Source organism: Mercenaria mercenaria, unplaced genomic scaffold (genome assembly GCF_021730395.1).
Source record: "Mercenaria mercenaria strain notata unplaced genomic scaffold, MADL_Memer_1 contig_4337, whole genome shotgun sequence".
NCBI lineage: Eukaryota > Metazoa > Mollusca > Bivalvia > Venerida > Veneridae > Mercenaria > Mercenaria mercenaria.
In genome coordinates, this window is record NW_026462558.1 from 14074 (window position 1) to 31777 (window position 17704).

At 31.3% G+C, this 17704-nt stretch overlaps 1 protein-coding gene across 3 annotated transcripts in view; it reads left to right on the plus strand.

Annotated features, from left to right (window-relative positions):
- Positions 1-17704, plus strand: part of LOC123549461 (heat shock 70 kDa protein 12A-like) — a 61995-nt gene that overhangs the window by 13600 nt on the left and 30691 nt on the right. For all 3 annotated transcript variants that reach the window (XM_045337579.2, XM_053534982.1, XM_045337578.2), the window contains one exon: positions 13065-13367. In XM_045337579.2, coding sequence (XP_045193514.2) covers positions 13065-13367 — 303 coding nt within the window. The remainder of the gene's footprint in view (positions 1-13064; positions 13368-17704) is intronic.

Consider the following 17704-nt stretch of genomic DNA (forward strand, 5'->3'; position numbering starts at 1 on the left):
TTACCCTTTTATGCCAGATTCATGTTTTAGGATGTTAATATGTGGATCTTCCGGATCAGGAAAAACAAATACGTTAATGCATATGCTCCGAAAACCTCTTATATATTATGATAAATTATACCTATATGCTAAAAACCTAGAACAATTTAAATATCAGGATTTAATAGACCACTTAAATAAAATTGCAAAAAGAATTAAAGTAAATCCAAATGAAATACCTGAATGTTCTAATAATGAAATAATTGATGTTAATGATCTTGAACCAGAAAAACAAAAAGTAGTAATATTTGATGATTTTGTATGTGAAGAAAAAAAAGGTTCAGAATGAAATAACAAAATACTTTATTCAAGGACGTCACAAAAACTGTTCTGTAATTTATTCAAGTCAGCCTTACTATAAAACACCGAAGGATATCCGTATTAACTGTTCACATTATATTTTATTTGAAAGTCCTGGTAAAAGAGAAAATAATATGATTTGTGATGAACAAAATATAGATAAGATCACAACTCTTTTGTTAATGCAACAAAACAAAAATATGATTTCTTATATGTTGACAAACCAAGGAAGTTTTTGAGAAAAAACTTTACGGGAATTATATAGATGGGAGCTTTTTAATGATGTAAAACAAATTAATCAACCTGACAGTATAAGCAAAGTTAGTGATTATGCCACTAGAAAACAATACAAAAAGCTTAAAAAAGACATGGAATCGTATCTTCATGAAAATAAGGAACTTGATAATACAATGAACAGAACATTAGATATGGGAGGTAATAACCTTATCAACCTAGGAAATCCAGAAAAACCGGGCGATGCAGTTTCAAAACGGTTTGTGTTTAAAAAAGTTCAAAGTGTAATAGAAGACTATAAACTTGAAGATATCAAATCTATAAAACAGACATTAGAAGAAGAAGTAAAGAATATTATAGAATTAAAAAAAAAGATTTTAAAAGAATCAATTATTAATAATTCAATTACAAGGTAAACTTGAAGAAGAAATGAAAGCTATGGTTGATTCTATTAAAGAACTTGAAGAGAAATCTGATTTGACAGATGACAACATACAAAAAGTATTTAGAACTAATTTTGAAAAGTTATACAATCAAGTTCAAGAATTAAAAGATAGTATGATTAAACATGAAGAACTAAAACACAAGATTATTGAAGCCGAGAAAAAGTTGCAAAATATGTATCAGTTAGAAATCAGAACAGAAGTAAATAAACTTAACACTGACTTTACAAAAACAATCAAGATTTAATCGACTCATTTTCAAATAAATTTGCAGAATATAAATCTGAACTGGAGAAGGCAGCTTCACAAAGAGGTGATGATCATGCCACAACATTAGATAACCTTAAAAAAGAGCTTAATTCTAAAATAGAAAATTTTAAGAAACAATTTCGGATCTTGATTAGTGCTGTCGACACACGTCATAATTTAAAGTACGCAGACTTAAATATACTTACAGGTCTGTTACAAAAAGATATTAATAAATTTAATGATAAAATTAAAAAAATAATAAATGATCTGGACTCCGTAGTTGAAATATCAGCTAAACAAGGAGAATCAGTTACTGCTAATGCTAAAGCAATTAACATGATTAATGATCAGCTAGATGCATATGATAATCAAGACGTTATTTTTGGAAGAAGAATAGACAATATATATAATGTTTTTGAAAAAAGAATAGACAATATAAATAATGAAATTAAAAGCTCTGATCAAGCTACAACAAAACGATTTGATGATTTAGCTGAAGTAATTCTTAAACATGAAAATAAATATAAAGCAATAGAAGCAGAACTAGAAAAAGTAATACGTGAAGTGTTTCTTTTTGAATACTACAATAGCAGACAACTACATGTAAAGAATCACAAGGGTGCGGGTGGAAAACTATTATATGATATTGAAGATAAGCAATTACAACAAAAAGTATTAAAGACGGAAAATATTTTTGCATTATTTGGAATGCGAGCTAATAAGATTACAGAGTATAAAATTTTTATTAATGGGGATTATATAATTGAATTTAACATTACCATAGACATTGATGCCTTATTTTCTAAAGGATACAAATTTTATTTTATTTTTGACTGGTGGGGTAAACAGATAAATGGAAAAGAGTATATAACACCTGAGAGAAAAAGTATCGACTCAAAAAATAGATTTGTTTTCAAGAAAAAAATTAAAATTAATTTTATCAAAGAAATGTATTTTACAATTTATCATGAATATATTGAGCTGCATCGAAATGATGAATATACTATAGAACCAGGAAGTTATGTCAGATTCTATCTAGTTAAATAATAAACTTAATTTTTTATATAATGGGAATATTCAATAATATAAATGAAAAAGTAAGTAAAATAGAAAAACAAATAATAAGAAAACCTCCTTTGTTTTTAACATCTGCAACAGAAAATACTGATAGTGTATTATTTCAATGGAAAGTTGATAATGCTAGTCCTGGTTTAGTTCAAAATGGTAATAATGTAACAATTTAACAAAATTGCATCTTAATTATTCTTATAGATGCAATTAAAATAAATAAAGTAGAAGTTAAATTAGAATTAAAAAACAAAGAAAATAAAATTCTTCAAAGTTACAATGTAAAAAATAACAGAAAAAATGAACCAATCTCAATTAATTATGCTGATCAATTTAAGACAGATGGTGTGATTTTTATAGATGGTTTAAACGTTAAGAATATTCGGTTAACAATTTATGGTTCTAGGACATAACCTAACAATTTATGGTTTTATGTCCGTAGGCTAATGTATTAATACCATTAGGTTTAATAGATCTTTTATCGTTATAACATGATAAAGATGTTTTATTAATAACATAACTAGAAATATTGTGCTTATCAGAACGAATAACTTTAAAGGTATGGTTAGTTTGGGTTGAATTAAATAAGGTATCTTTGTAATTTTTATAAACTATTTCTTTACAACATGTTTTTTAATTCCTTTACATTTTTTAATATTAACTTGGTTTTCTAATAAATAGGAATACATTTTACTTCTTAGTCCAACAAATTCAACAATGGGAATTCCTGCAGCTTCGTCTTTTAACTTTCCAGTTACTTTTTTATTATCGTCGAAATGAAATTTTGATTCAGAATCATAATCACTATTATCAAACAAATCTTTATTTTTATAAAAATCTTTATATGTATCTATGGTTTTTATTTCATAACACAAACTATCAGCGTCGGTAAATAGTAATTTACAGTTGCCTTTATACTTTTCTTAAATAAAGTTATAATGAAAATCATACATTAAATATTTTGATAAATCCAGAATACACATTCCGACCTAACAAGGTCCGTTTAATAATAAACTTTCTTTTATTTTATGAATTCCAAATAAATTTTTATTAAACATCGTTGAGCTAACAAATGAAGGTTTGGCAATATAATTTAATAAAAGGTTTTCATCATGCGTCAGGTTAATATTAACCCTCTTACGTAAATTTTCTAATGTCTTACCGAATACAGAATTATTCATTAACTTAAAAAAGAATTTTTGCTTTAGATCTTTTTTGAGTATTAAAATCAATATATCCTTTTAACCAAGGACTTTCATCAAAAGTTAATATTCTATGAATCTTAGTTATTTTTAATCCTAATTGAACATAAAGTTCAAGATTTTTAAAATGAAGTTAATCTATTAAAATCTTTAATCCAAACATAATGTGTTTTTTTATTATTACTTTTTAATAACATGTCACAGTGTTCTTCATATTGATATTTTGATACGTACAATGGATAAACATTATTATGAGAACTGGAAGTTCCCAGGGACTCCTGTCAATCTTCATAACCAGAGACTCCGTCTCCGGAGGTCGAAGACCAACCAAATATATTAAATCTAATTTCATTCTGAGTTTCTATTTTAGGTATTTGATTTAATGTAACAGGAAATTTTATTCCTTTATTATTGAGTTTTTCTATATGTTTTTTATATTTTGAAACTCTTTGAGGGTCTTTTTCAACAGGAAATTTGTAAGCCAAATGGCACCATCTGAAACATTCATTATCATCATTCTTTATATTTATCAGTCCTTTTCTATGGTGTTGTAATGGCTTTGGTAATTCTAAATAACTAGAAGCAGCCAGCGGTGTATATTTATATCTATTTATATAATGGGCATCAACTGACTCTATTCTCCAGCCGCTTCCTTCTGAAATCCAATTACCAATCCTATTTATTATTTCATCAAAGGCTTGATGTAAAGTGTTTTTTATTTCGTTTATATCAATAATAATTGAAGGGTTAGATTGAAAATAAGCTGATTTATATATTGTATCTGTTTTGTTCATTTTCACAAAAGTTAATTTTAAAACAGCATTTATTTTTATACCTTTTAAAGTTTTAAGTTCAGAGTTAAGAGTATTGTCTATATCTTTTATATTCGAATACTGTGAAATCATTTTTATTCGTGAGGACGAATTTTCGCGTATTTCGCGCTAGGACCGATGCGCGAATTTAAGACCGCGCTATTATTATTTTTTTATTATATTTTTCCTTTCTAAAATTGAAAAAGCGCGAATTTAAGCCCGCGCGAAACAGTCCTTCTTCACGTTTGCGCGAAATTTCATGCCAGCGAATTTAAATGATTTCACAGTATAACTGAATTTTTTGATCTGAACTTAAAATTTTAATTTCAAATTTTTTTATATATTGTTTTGTAGATTTCTCGATTTCTTTAATCATCTATATATTATAATTAGAGAAAAAAAAATCGTTAAGTAAAAGCAAAAAAAAATAAGAGTATTTAAATTCATATCTTTTTCCATTAAGTTTTGATATTCCACTTTTTACTCTGTTTTTTCCTTCACAACACATTTTTATTAGTCCGGAATTAATATCAAGATCTTTAAATGTTGCATAAATGCTTTTATATATATTTTCTTCGTTAGTATCATAATCGGTTGTAATAACTTTTTTAGGATTGTTTCGGTGATTATTTAGTTTAGGACAATCACAGTTTTTACCAGGGTCTTTGATCCCGGGGGCTGAAAGCCCACCATTTTCTTCCAGCATCAAACAACCACATTCGCGTTTATATAGTTTTTTCGGAAAAAGATACGGATCTATAACATTTTTTAATTTATCAATTACATGTTTTTATATTCTTCACTAACTATTTTATCAAGTTTGGAGTTAATAACATTTCTTCTTTTAAGAACTTTTTGATATGAATCTTTATCTGGGTTTGTTATTTCTCCTAAAGTACTGGATAATTTTGGAATAATCGTTCTGTCTACTTTTCTATTAACCATTAAATAATATACTTATAGAAAAAAATATCTTTAACAACGCACCTAAAGAACGTTTAAAAAATAGTTAATATTATCTATATCTTTTGAATAAGATTTTAAAGTTATTTTTTCTAAATTGTTATCAACTGTTAAAATTTTAATACCTTCTTGAGACATTCTGTTTAACCATTCTTCGTGTAATTTGTGTAGTTTTTCTAAATAATCTAAACCAACTCTGTTTTCTTCAGTTCTGTTTCTTTTTTTGAAGTCTTTGAAGAATATTTTAGGGTCGGTTTTAACATAAATAAAAGCATCAATTGGGGTTTTTCCATGTATTTTAATAACATGGTCAATTAAGAAAAGATTGTATACTGCCCATTCGGGATCATTTATAACTCCGGTGACATGATATTGTTTTGTAAAAACATTGCCGTTAGTTAAATAACATCGTTCAAGAAAAGAAACACCATCAAATTTTATAGCAGAATTTAACATTTTTATATGGCTGTTAAAAGTTGCTAAATGAAAAGGAAATGAATATTTTAGAGGTTCTTGAGCAGCAAGTTCAAATAGGTTATATGAATTATAACTTGGATCCATAACATTTTGCCATTCATGAATTGGTTCTGGAATTATATTAAAATTAGGATTATATTCTTTAATAATATCTAAAAACGTACTTTTTCCTGATGCAACATTACCTTCAACTGATATAATTTTTCTCATTTATATAATATACTTATAGAACATTTTTTCTTTTATATCCGTTAAGATTAAATTCCTTCATATGTGTTTCAAGAGGCATTGAATAGTTTTTTTCTTTCTGCATTTCTAACAGTATTGTAAAAATATTCTGAATAACTTTATTTGGATCTTCTTTACTTAATTTCCCGATCCGTGCTTTTGTTATTAGTTGTTTTATTTTGTGATGATGTAATTTTAAAATAGCTTTTTTATCTCCAATTTTTAGTCTATTAGTAAATATTGTAATTACTGCTGGAACGACACAAGCAACTGCTACAATTATAGGAATCGCTGGAACAAGTGCTAATGCAGCTGAGCAACCAAAAATACCTGCTGTAATCTGTAATCCTGTATTTACTCTTCCACAAAACTTATAACTTTTTCTGTAAGCAGCAGCAAGTTTAGTTAAATGATTAATTAATTGATCTATTGTTTCTATTTTAGGAAATCCGTTGTCTTCATTAGAAATTAGATTTTTATTACTCATTTATATAATATATTTTTTAAATTAAATTTCTTCCAATTCACTAAATGGTATCCAACTATTAAATTTTTCATTATAACCTTTCCATTTTACTAAAGTTTGTTTTTTCTTATAGTGTCGTCTAATAACTTTGTCTATTCTAAAAACCTCTTGTTTAGTAGGTAAATGTTCTTGTTCATAAAACGAACCCTGAATTATTTCATTATTCAAATCTTTAATAGTGTATGTTCTGGGATTTGTATTATTAATTCCATAAATTATAAATATTTCCTCTGTCCAGTTTGGTGTATATCCTTTTTCAAAATGTCGTTTAAGTTTGTCTAAGCGAACTCAGTCACCAATTTTAAGCTTTAGTTTACTCTTTGGTGTTTTTAAATTACCATACAAATTAAAATAAACAGTACCTTTATTTAAGTTTTTACTGGCTTTAGTTGGTGACATTTTTATACTAGAATGTTTTGTTTTATTATATTTATCAACCATTTCTTGTAAATTGTCTAAATAATTGTAAGTATTATTTGCTGTAAAATATTTCCACATTATTCTTTTTAAACTTCTATTAAATCTTTCGATTACTACAGCTTTCCCTTCATTAAATGTATGATACATGTTAATCTTATTTTTATTCAAAAATGATTCAAACTTTTTGTTATAAAATTCTTTTCCTTCATCTACCCATAAATTTGTAGGGGTTCTACCTTCTGAAACTATTTTATTAAATGCTACAGTAACAGATTCTCCGGTTTTATTCTTTAATGGAATAACCCAAGCATATTTACTGAATATATCAATAACGGTTAACAAGTACTTCATACCTTTATTATATTTTGAAAAAGCTTGCATATCAACTAAATCAGCAGTCCAAGTATCATCAATATCATTAACTATCACTCTTCGTTTAATAAATTTTCGTTTAATTGGTTTATGTAATTCTTCTGCTAATTCATCACTCCAGTGGTAGCTCAGAGTTACCGGCTCTGCAGTTATTTCGGGGGTCTTTTTGAGTGAGCTTTTAACTCCCGAGGACTTACGTCCAAGTAAATACTCTACCCCCTTTTCCCATTTTTTGATTTTCGTTTTTGTCCGAGACCAAGTTTGTATTTCGTTTTAATTGCAGGTTTTACAACTAAATCTTTTGCAATATTTTCTCCAAATGTTTTTGATTTAGTGTTATTTAAGTTGGAAAGCATTTGTTTGTCACATATACTTGGATCGCGGGGTCGCGAGTTCGATCCTCGGGCGGGGCGTATGTTCTCCGTGACTATTTGATAAACGACATTGTGTCTGAAATCATTAGTCCTCCACCTCTGATCATTCATGTGGGGAAGTTGGCAGTTACTTGCGGAGAACAGGTTTGTACTGGTACAGAACCCAGGAACACTGGTTATGTTAACTGCCCGCCGTTACATGACTGAAATACTGTTGGAAAACGGCGTTAAACCCAAAACAAACAAACAAACAAACAAACTTTTTTTTACACCGTTGTCGTAGCAAAAGTCATAGTCCATACATACTGCGTCTAGTTCATTAACAGGGGGTCCGTTATCTAAAGGATTTCCTGGCCCACAATAGTTATATCCTGGGAGTGTTAAACCTTTCTTAGGTAATAAAGGTAACATTGCTTTATGAATATCTAAATTACCTCTTGTACTTTTAACAAACTTTGATTTCATTCTTCCACAAGATGAACAGGTAGCTAGTATCATTTTTCTCCCGTTTTTTGCTGTAACATAACGAGGATTTATATTATCAGTAAATCTTCTTTCTTTCAAACAATATATTTTATTCTGTAAACTCATTTATATTATATGTATTTAAAACTTTTTGTTTTCGTTGGGTTCAAAATCTGTGGTTATTTAATTGTGAACGTGAATCTTGTTCCCAGGAATTTGTGTTCATCAAACCGGGGTTTTTTTAATTGGTCGGTGTTGGTCAGTGGCAAAAGGTCAAATGGGGTCAGTTTGGGGGCTAGATAGCGCTTATAACCTTATTTCTCTAACTACTATTGGAGCTGAAAGAAAATAGTGTGTCTTCGTAAAAAGACACAAAACATTTGAATGCTTTCACGTTAGTTGTCTTTTGTATTTTGTTGATGCCTTATTTTGAAACATTTTAACGTCTAAAAGATGCAGCATATATCCTTGATGTTTACCGACGTTAATTTGTTAGTTAACCGTTATAAGGAAAAGGCAAAAAATTCAGGAATTTTAAGATTTTGTACAAGAAAAACATATAAACGTACTGTCATATAAAACATTAAAAAATGCATACTATATAAGTCAACCCTTTCGAACTGCCGACACTCTGTATTTGATTAATGAGAAGTAATTTGCTAGATAATCATTGCAGCTAGTTCATAAAATATCGAAAACGATGAATTCTATTCTTGGTTAAATCGTTCATAAATGAATCAAAATTGTACGTAGGTAAACAATTACGGTCATCAATTACATTTACACGAACTGTAAACACTGACTCCATCTATTTTTGAGGGGAGTTGAAAAAGAGCAAATGATATATTCGAGGCGGCGCTAGTAACTGGAACTACGCGATAAATATAGAGAGGATGAGTTGATCTATAACAAATTAAAAACCTTGGCAGTGAAGATCAGTTCAGAAATGATCATGCTTTTTATATATGCAAGTCCCTTTCAAGAAGAAAAGCATTTCACATGTAGTTACAATGTTTGCTTGATGCACCGAACACACTTAAACTGCACTTTAAAACACTCGTACATTCTTGAAGAAAAAGAGCTTACCTGCAGTAACCAACATTTTCTACGTTACGATTTTCAACCTTATATTATGGTGGTCACATTTTTTTCAACGGTTCGACATTCTAATTTTACTGCGACAGCATTAAACGAAAGCTTATAACATGAGTCGTAGTCAATATACAATTCAATTCAAGGAATAAATAAAAATTAAGCTTATAGGAAATACATTTTAAAATGGCATTACTTAAATATTGGCTTTAAGTTGTTATATTTACTTGAACCTTATTCGTCATTTTCATTGTTGTAACAGAATATGAATCGTTCTCCAGAAAATATCAAAACAAATACATTTCACTGCGAAATAGATGTCATACAGATGCATATTTTTGTTAATTTAAGAGTAATTCCTGTTCTATTAAAGCGAAGATCCAGGCTACATAAGCTGAGTCACAAATGCAATGGCGGACAAAATATTGCAGAAAGCGATACTCATTCGAAAATTGTGTTTATAACATGTTCAGAATTTGTTGCATGGTTTATCTTATTTTAGGTAAAAGGATATATTTTAAAGTAAAAGGTGACTCCATGACATTTCATCTGTGGAACGTGTAGCGTGACAGACTTCTGGCACGATTTCTGGTTATGTTTCAAAACGGGATTCGTTTCAGCTCAGAGATTCGTGACAGCATATAACATCTCTGAGCTGAATATTTTAGCTACCATTAAATTTATTACTTTTTTCTTTTTTGATATTTTAATCAATATCAAAAATGTTGGAAACAAATTTGAAATATTTAGCATACAGAAAGACCCACAGAACAGTTCATAAATAATCTGTCTAAGCAATGTCTGCACTGTTGTAATATTTACAACATGTCGTGCAATGACATTATCCAGACTACACCTAACAGTATTTAGAATACACGAAAACATGACACACATATACTTTTTTTCTACACCAATACACGATTTTATATCTATTGATCAGAAGATTGGTTTACGGGTTAAATTACACGTCAAAATCGTAACTTCTATGCGTATGAACATTTATGAGATATCAAACTTTTACCTCCTTTACATTAAGCATACATAATTATCATTTAGAAGGCAACTTCAGTTATTTAGAAGATGTCATGTAAATGAAATCTGGTTTAATATGTGTAGTTCTGTACATATTTATGTTACAGTAACTTCTCTATAAATTGAAATTTCGCAATTTGACGACGAAGTTTTCTTACTATCTCTTATTACTGAATTGCGATATCGTATAAAATTGACACGTAAATGTATAGTTTATGCTAAATTGTCAGTAGATTAGTGTTTTTTATACCTAAAATGAATTTTTATTTTATTGACATCTTTGTCATATTGTGTAAGATGTAAATAAAATCTGCGAGAAAATCCTTTGGAACCAAGCAAAATAATACCAGACTCGGTTGGATTGGGTCTGTTCATGAGAGGCAATGGAAAGTGCAACACCCCTTTATGACCACTAGCACCGGCTTAAGCGGAATTCTTTAATACAAATGTAGTAAAATCGAATGTTTTCCATGATCCCAAAGCATAAAAAAATATAACACCATTGATTTCATGTACGGGGGGACCTTTCAAAGCTGCCACACGGCATTTGAGGACAGCAATAAAATATGTGAGAAGTTCCTTTGGAAGCATAGAACTGAGCCAAACAAAATAATCGCCGACACGGTTTGATTAGGTCTGTTTATGAGAGCTAATGAAATGTGCAACACCACTCACACCCTCTAGCACCTCTCAGCGGAATTTTATTATATTAAAACTAAATGTTCTCCATGATCCATGACCAGAAAGGATCAGAAAATAAAACAACATTGAATCCATATACAGGGAGACTTTGTTCAGCCGACACAGGAATAACCATAAAACTAAGTATTTCAATGAATGTTCAAACGTTCTGACATAAAATCAAGTACATTCCTATTTACCACTTAAAAAATAGCTTCTTGCTATATAAGCGTCGCGGTTGTAATTTAACGTTTTTCGCCGTAAAATGTGCTGCGTTTGTTTCTAAGATATAGTATCAAATCATCGCGATCTACTAATTTTCATTAAAAGTAAATCATTTACATTTTCTGTGAATTATACAGAAAAAAATATAACAAGCAAATTTGATGAATTGGTATCCCCCGCCGAAAGGGTTTGTGGTGAGGAACGGCAAAAAAATATATCCGGCAAAAAGTTTAGGATGTTACTAAGAAGCAAATAATTTCATTAGTCATAATCAATTTAACAGAAAATGAATGCTTTTTGTGTGTGTTGTTGGTGGCGGGGGTGGGGGGAGGGGGGCAGCGGGGGAGACCGGGTGAGGGTACAAAACTTCACATGTTAATTTTAAATATTGATGGAAAATGAAAAATGAAAAAAGAGGGGCATGACTTGGTGGAGGAGTGAGGTGGGGGAACGGTACAACTTTGCATGTTGATAAATATTCATGGAAGGTTTGAAAAAAAAGGAATGATTTTTTTTTGGGGGGGGGGGGGGGGGGGGGGGGGGGGGTGGGGGGGGGGAGGGACTGTGATCAAGACAAGGTAGTGACCAGGTGTGAGTATACAACTTCACATGTTTGTAATAAATGTTCATGGAAAAGAATGAAAGAAGTTTAATGAAATTCTACCAATTGGTTGGTTTGTTATGTACAAATCTGTGGATTTTTAAACAATTAAAAAGCAATAACTCTAAGGAAAATTGACCAATAAAAATGACGGGCACCATCAAGGTAGGTTTGTTCATATTTATTTCAAGTTTCATGAAATTCTACCAGTTTGTTACTGAGAAATGGCTGCAGACGTGGATTTTTCATTAAATCAAGGGCAATAACTCTAAGTGAAATTGACCGATCAAACAAAAATCTTGACGGGCATCATCGCAGTATGTTGGTTCATGTTTATTTCAAGTTTCATGAAATTCTACCTGCTAGTTACTGAGAAATGGCTGCGGACAAACATTTTTAGGCATTTTTCATTAAATCAAGGGCAATAACTGTAAAGAAAATTGACCAATTAAGAAAACAAAAAGTAAAACTTGACGGGCATCATCACAGTATGTTGGTTCATGTTTATTTCAAGTTAATGAAATTCTACTTGCTAGTTACTGAGAAATTGCTGTGGACGGACATTTTTGGGCATTTTTCATTAAATCAAGGGCAAATTGACCAATCAAAAAATAGAATTTGACGGGCACCATCGCAATACGTTGGTTCATGTTTATTTCAAGTTTCATGAAATTCTACCTGCTAGTTACTGAGAAATGGCTGCTGACGGACGGACGCACGGACGGACAACGCCATTTCAATTCCCCCTCCCGATTTCATTGGCGGGGGATAATAATAGATTTTACTTTGCGTGATTTAATAATTTTTTGAAACAAAATTCATTTAGAGCATAGTTACATATACACACATTTTTCAAATGAGGTAAAAGAATGATTGCGTTATGTCGCATTATGAACTTAAGGCATATTCTCTGTCATAAGTTTGATTTACAAAATTTCAAAGACTGGAATAAAAACCCTGTTCAATTATGACCTTTGTCCCGAAATATTTTTAAAACGAAACCCGAACAAGGCTGAACACACTACCATGAAACTAGGTATGGCTTTCATCAAACAAAGATGCATCATTATCCTGCTCGCTAGAAATCGCACAATACATCCGCTGCTTACCACTTAGGTAAAATTATGATTGAAGAAAACTATGTTTCAATGATATCAAAAACGCTATTCCAGTTTACATTATGAAGTTATTGCGGTAATTTGCTATATATTTGATTTTATTTAATCTGTATATGGATATGTTTAGTTTTATATCGTTTAAGGAAACAAAGCATTTGGTAGTAGGAGCCATCGACATCGGCACTACATACTCGGGATGGGCTTTCTCATTCGTACACGACTTTGAACGTGATCCAACTAAGGCCACACTAAAGAATTGGGATTGTTATCTCTTGGATACGAAAAAGACACCGACATGTTTACTGATCAAACCAGACAGGAAGACTTTGAAGGATTTTGGATACGCCGCAGAAGATAGGTACATTAGACTGACAGATGACGGTAAACAGAATAATTACTACTACTTCAAAAGATTCAAAACGAACTTGAAAAAGAAACTTGAGGAGGTATTTAAAACGTGTTAATAGCAGAAATATATTCTAACATTTATTTTCGTCTAAAAAAACATGGTAAAATGGCAAAATTATAATACTGATTATTTTTTTATCTAGTTGGGTTTAACGTCGCACCGACATAATTATAGGTCATATGGCGACTTTCCAGCTTTGATGGTAGAGAAAGAACCCAGCTGCCCCTCCGTGCAATATTTTTTCACGGGCGGACACCTGGGTAGAACAACCGACCTTCCATAAGCCAGCGAGATGGCTTCCTTATAATAATAATGCAACGCCCCGAGTGAGGCTCGAATCCACATCGATGAGGGGCAAGTGATTTGAAGTCAGCGATCTTAACCATTCGGCCACGAAGGCCCCTGCTACTGATTTATCTACAGTTTCCATAACAAGGTATTTCCTTATTTTCTCTTAAAAAGGAGATTCAGGCAAATTGCCATGAAACAAAGCTGTGATTTATTTAGGTCACAATAGCCTAAATAGTTTTCCCTATATATTCTATATAAAACTGACCTTTTTCAAAGAGCTACCAAACATAGCTAGACCCATTTCAGAGAACAAATCCTTACCTCATTTTAAAGAGTTATGATAAAACTGATATAAAATGAAGAGAAAAGTAGGGGTCATATATCTTCTAAGAGAGACTTCTCTGGTCACATTTACTTACTGTAAACTGACATCAAAATCACACTGCTGTGACCTGGAAGTACTACTCATACTAAAATTGAGCTTGACTTCACCAAATACAACCTGCTCTCCCATTTTTCCTACCAAAATGTCAACAATACATCCACAATGAAATTTAAACAAAAACTAGCCTCAATTTAGACCTCTGTTGCCATGCCAAGTGAAAAATTAGTGTTCAAATACCTGGCAGCCATTACGCGACTAGACCAGATGGCTCCCACGCTGGTTCCTTTAGATTAGTTAGGCCTATAAGAAAAACGGTTTTTCTGTAATAGCCCAATTTCATATGTATAGTACCAGTAACACATCTGCATGAAAAATACCAAGTTTCAGCTTGATTAAATCAGTTTTCCAGGTTTTATGGCATTTTTAGTAACGCGGGTCCCTGCGCCAATTTTCCTTCAAAACTGATGTCGCGACATAATTTTTAACCAGTTCTTCTAGCCAGAGCTGGTTTTTGCCCTATTTCATAAATTTTCACCATAATTTGCAAGCAAATTACACATTAACACTTTGAAATATACCAAATGTCCCCTCTGAAAGGTATAGATGGGCATAATTTAGAGTGCAAATTTGCATTTTTTAAAAAAAAAATACCCCCCAAAACAGTGAAAATGTGATTTTTTTTGGTTTTTATCAATTTTTGCGGCAAAATTTTAATGAAATGCTCATATTTTACCAAAATCTGACCAAACTAGTTCATTTATATCAATATCTGGACAAATCTCAATTTTTGCCCACATTTTCTTATAGGTCACAATAGCCTAAATAGTTTTCCCTATATATTCTATATAAAACTGACCTTTTTCAAAGAGCTACCAAACATAGCTAGACCCATTTCAGAGAACAAATCCTTACCTCATTTTAAAGAGTTATGATAAAACTGATATAAAATGAAGGGAAACGTAGGGGTCATGTATCTTCTAAGAGAGATTTCTCTGGTCACATTTACTTACTGTAAACTGACATCAAAATCACACTGCTGTGACCTGGAAGTACTACTCATACTAAAATTGAGCTTGACTTCACCACATACAACCTGCTCTCCCATTTTTCCTACCAAAATGTCAACAATACATCCACAATGAAATTTAGACAAACACTAGCCTCAATTTAGACCTCTGTTGCCATGCCAAGTGAAAAATTAGTGTTCAAATACCTGGCAGCCATTACGCGACTAGACCAGATGGCTCCCACGCTGGTTCCTTTAGATTAGTTAGGCCTTTAGGATATTTTACTGAAACAGTTAAGAATAAACATTTCAAATAAAATCTTGCACAGATACTAGTAATTGTTTTATGGATATGTACACACATATGTGAAGCCACGAAAACACCAGCAAATAAAAGTTTTTTTCGTTTAAGGAATGAATTAAAAGGATATTATTTACCCTTCAGGAGGTACGAGCGTTTTCCCAGGATATCCGCCATTTTGAAAAAGTTTTTCTAATATTGCTTTCTAGCAATAGTTTTGTCAAAAATTAACGCTAAATAATTGAAATATGGCTAATAATGTACCGTTTAACCTTAGGATAACATGGTGTAATAGCCATATTTCATATCTTTTAACTGGATGGTAATATTTGAATGAAATTTGGTCAGTTTAAAGACATTTAAAATTAAAAACTTTTCACCGAGAGATTTTTCAAATTTTATCATTTTTGGGGGAGATAATCGGTATTGAAGTTAACATTGATGCCTATGGGAAATATATAATTTCTTTGATTATGAGAATCTGAACTTGAGTTTCGAGAAAATTTTGCGGTAGAAAGCTGCATTATATGATTCTGATACAAATATCAAAAAGAAATCTAAAATTCCCTGTATGGAACACTGGCATCAGACCAGAAAGAAAACGCCTCTGTATATGTTATACCCTACCCCTAGGTATCATATAAGAACCATGGTCGTGAACGGGAAAATATACTAACCCATTTCAATCGCGTATTTCATACCAAAAACGCGCAGTTCAGTAAATGTGTTCTATTGTGGTAATTTATCTTCCGTTGTGTACCTGTCACATTTCTTCAATACTTCTTATCTTACAAAAACAACGTGTAGTTTATAGTTTTTTTCAACGGTACACAAAAAACTTGCTTGAACTTCCCTCGTGAAGTTCCGGTCTAGATTACAGACACACTCTGATTGACTGATGTGAAAATGTATGTCCGTTGTCATTTTACTACACATGTACGCTTAAATATTTATATGCAGCATAAATGTGCAAAATGAATTAAATAAACAGAATAGATGTATACCAATGTATGATTTCAAGTTCAAAATCATATACAAGACGACTTTCATTCATCATTTCGAATCTTATCGTAAAACTGTGAATATATTGCATTCTGTTTTTGTTTGTTTACATTTCGCTTAACATGTGCACACTGCCGGCCGTGACCTCTAGACCGGATGTTCATTAGGGGAGTTCACGCAAGTTTTTTCTGTAACGTTGACTAAAGCATAAAAATGTGCAGCATCTCTGCAATATGGAATATTGAGACAATGTGACAGGTGCACGAAAGAAGATAAATTATCGCTTGTTTAATATCAATAGTACACATTTACTGAACTGCGTCTTTTAGGTATGAAATACGCGATTGAAATAGGTAAGTATATTTTCCCGTTCACGACCATGGTTCTTACATGATACCTAGAGGTAGGGTATAACATATACAGAGGCATTTTCTTTCTGGTCTGGTGCCAGTGGTATGGAAAAGGAGAAAATCATTTTTTTGTAGTTTTCAGGGGAGATAACTCATGAAAAATAGAATTATCATGAGAGGTAATCTAAAGTAATGTTTTGAGAACTTCTGTCACTATATAATTTGTCAATATGCACCTTATTTCTATCGTTTGACATTTTTAAAGCTTACCTTATCCAGTTGAATGTACGCTTTTGGTGAAATTGAGGCCTATTACACCATGTTATCATTAACCAGATAGATTCTACATTTTGCGGATTTTTTACCCTTATTCTTTGACTGGCGTTTGCTTAAAATTGACGTAAGATTTACAACGGGGTAGGGGTAGGTAATTTCTTTTAATGTAGATCTGGGTTGATTTTGATATTTTCCTTACTGATACATATGATAGTAAACTATAACTGAAATAAAAGTTCTCAAGATATCACTTTATTTTATAAAGAAAATGTAAATTAAAACAAAAGGAACAAAAAATATCAAAATTCACCAGGTTTTAAGTTTTTTAGCTCACCTGCTCAGGTGAGTTTTTCTGATCACTCGATGTCCGGCGTCTGTCTGTCGTCTGTCTGTCCGTCAACATTTAGCTTGTGTATGCGATAGAGGCTGTATTTTTCAACTGATCTTCATGAAATTTGGTCAGAATGATTACCTTCTTGAAATCTAGGCTGAGTTCGAATATGGGTCATCTGGGATAAGAAACTAGGTCACTAGATCAAATCAAAGAAAAAAACTTGTGTATGCGATAGAGGCTGTATTTTTCAGTTAATCTTCATGAATTTTGGTCAGGATTATAACCTTGATAAAATCTAGGCCGAGTTTGAAAATGGGTTATCTGGGGTCAAAAACTATGTCACTAGGTCAAATCAAAGAAAAACCTTGTGTATGAGACAGAGGCTGTATTTTTCAATTAATCTTAATGAATTTTGGTCAGAATGATTAC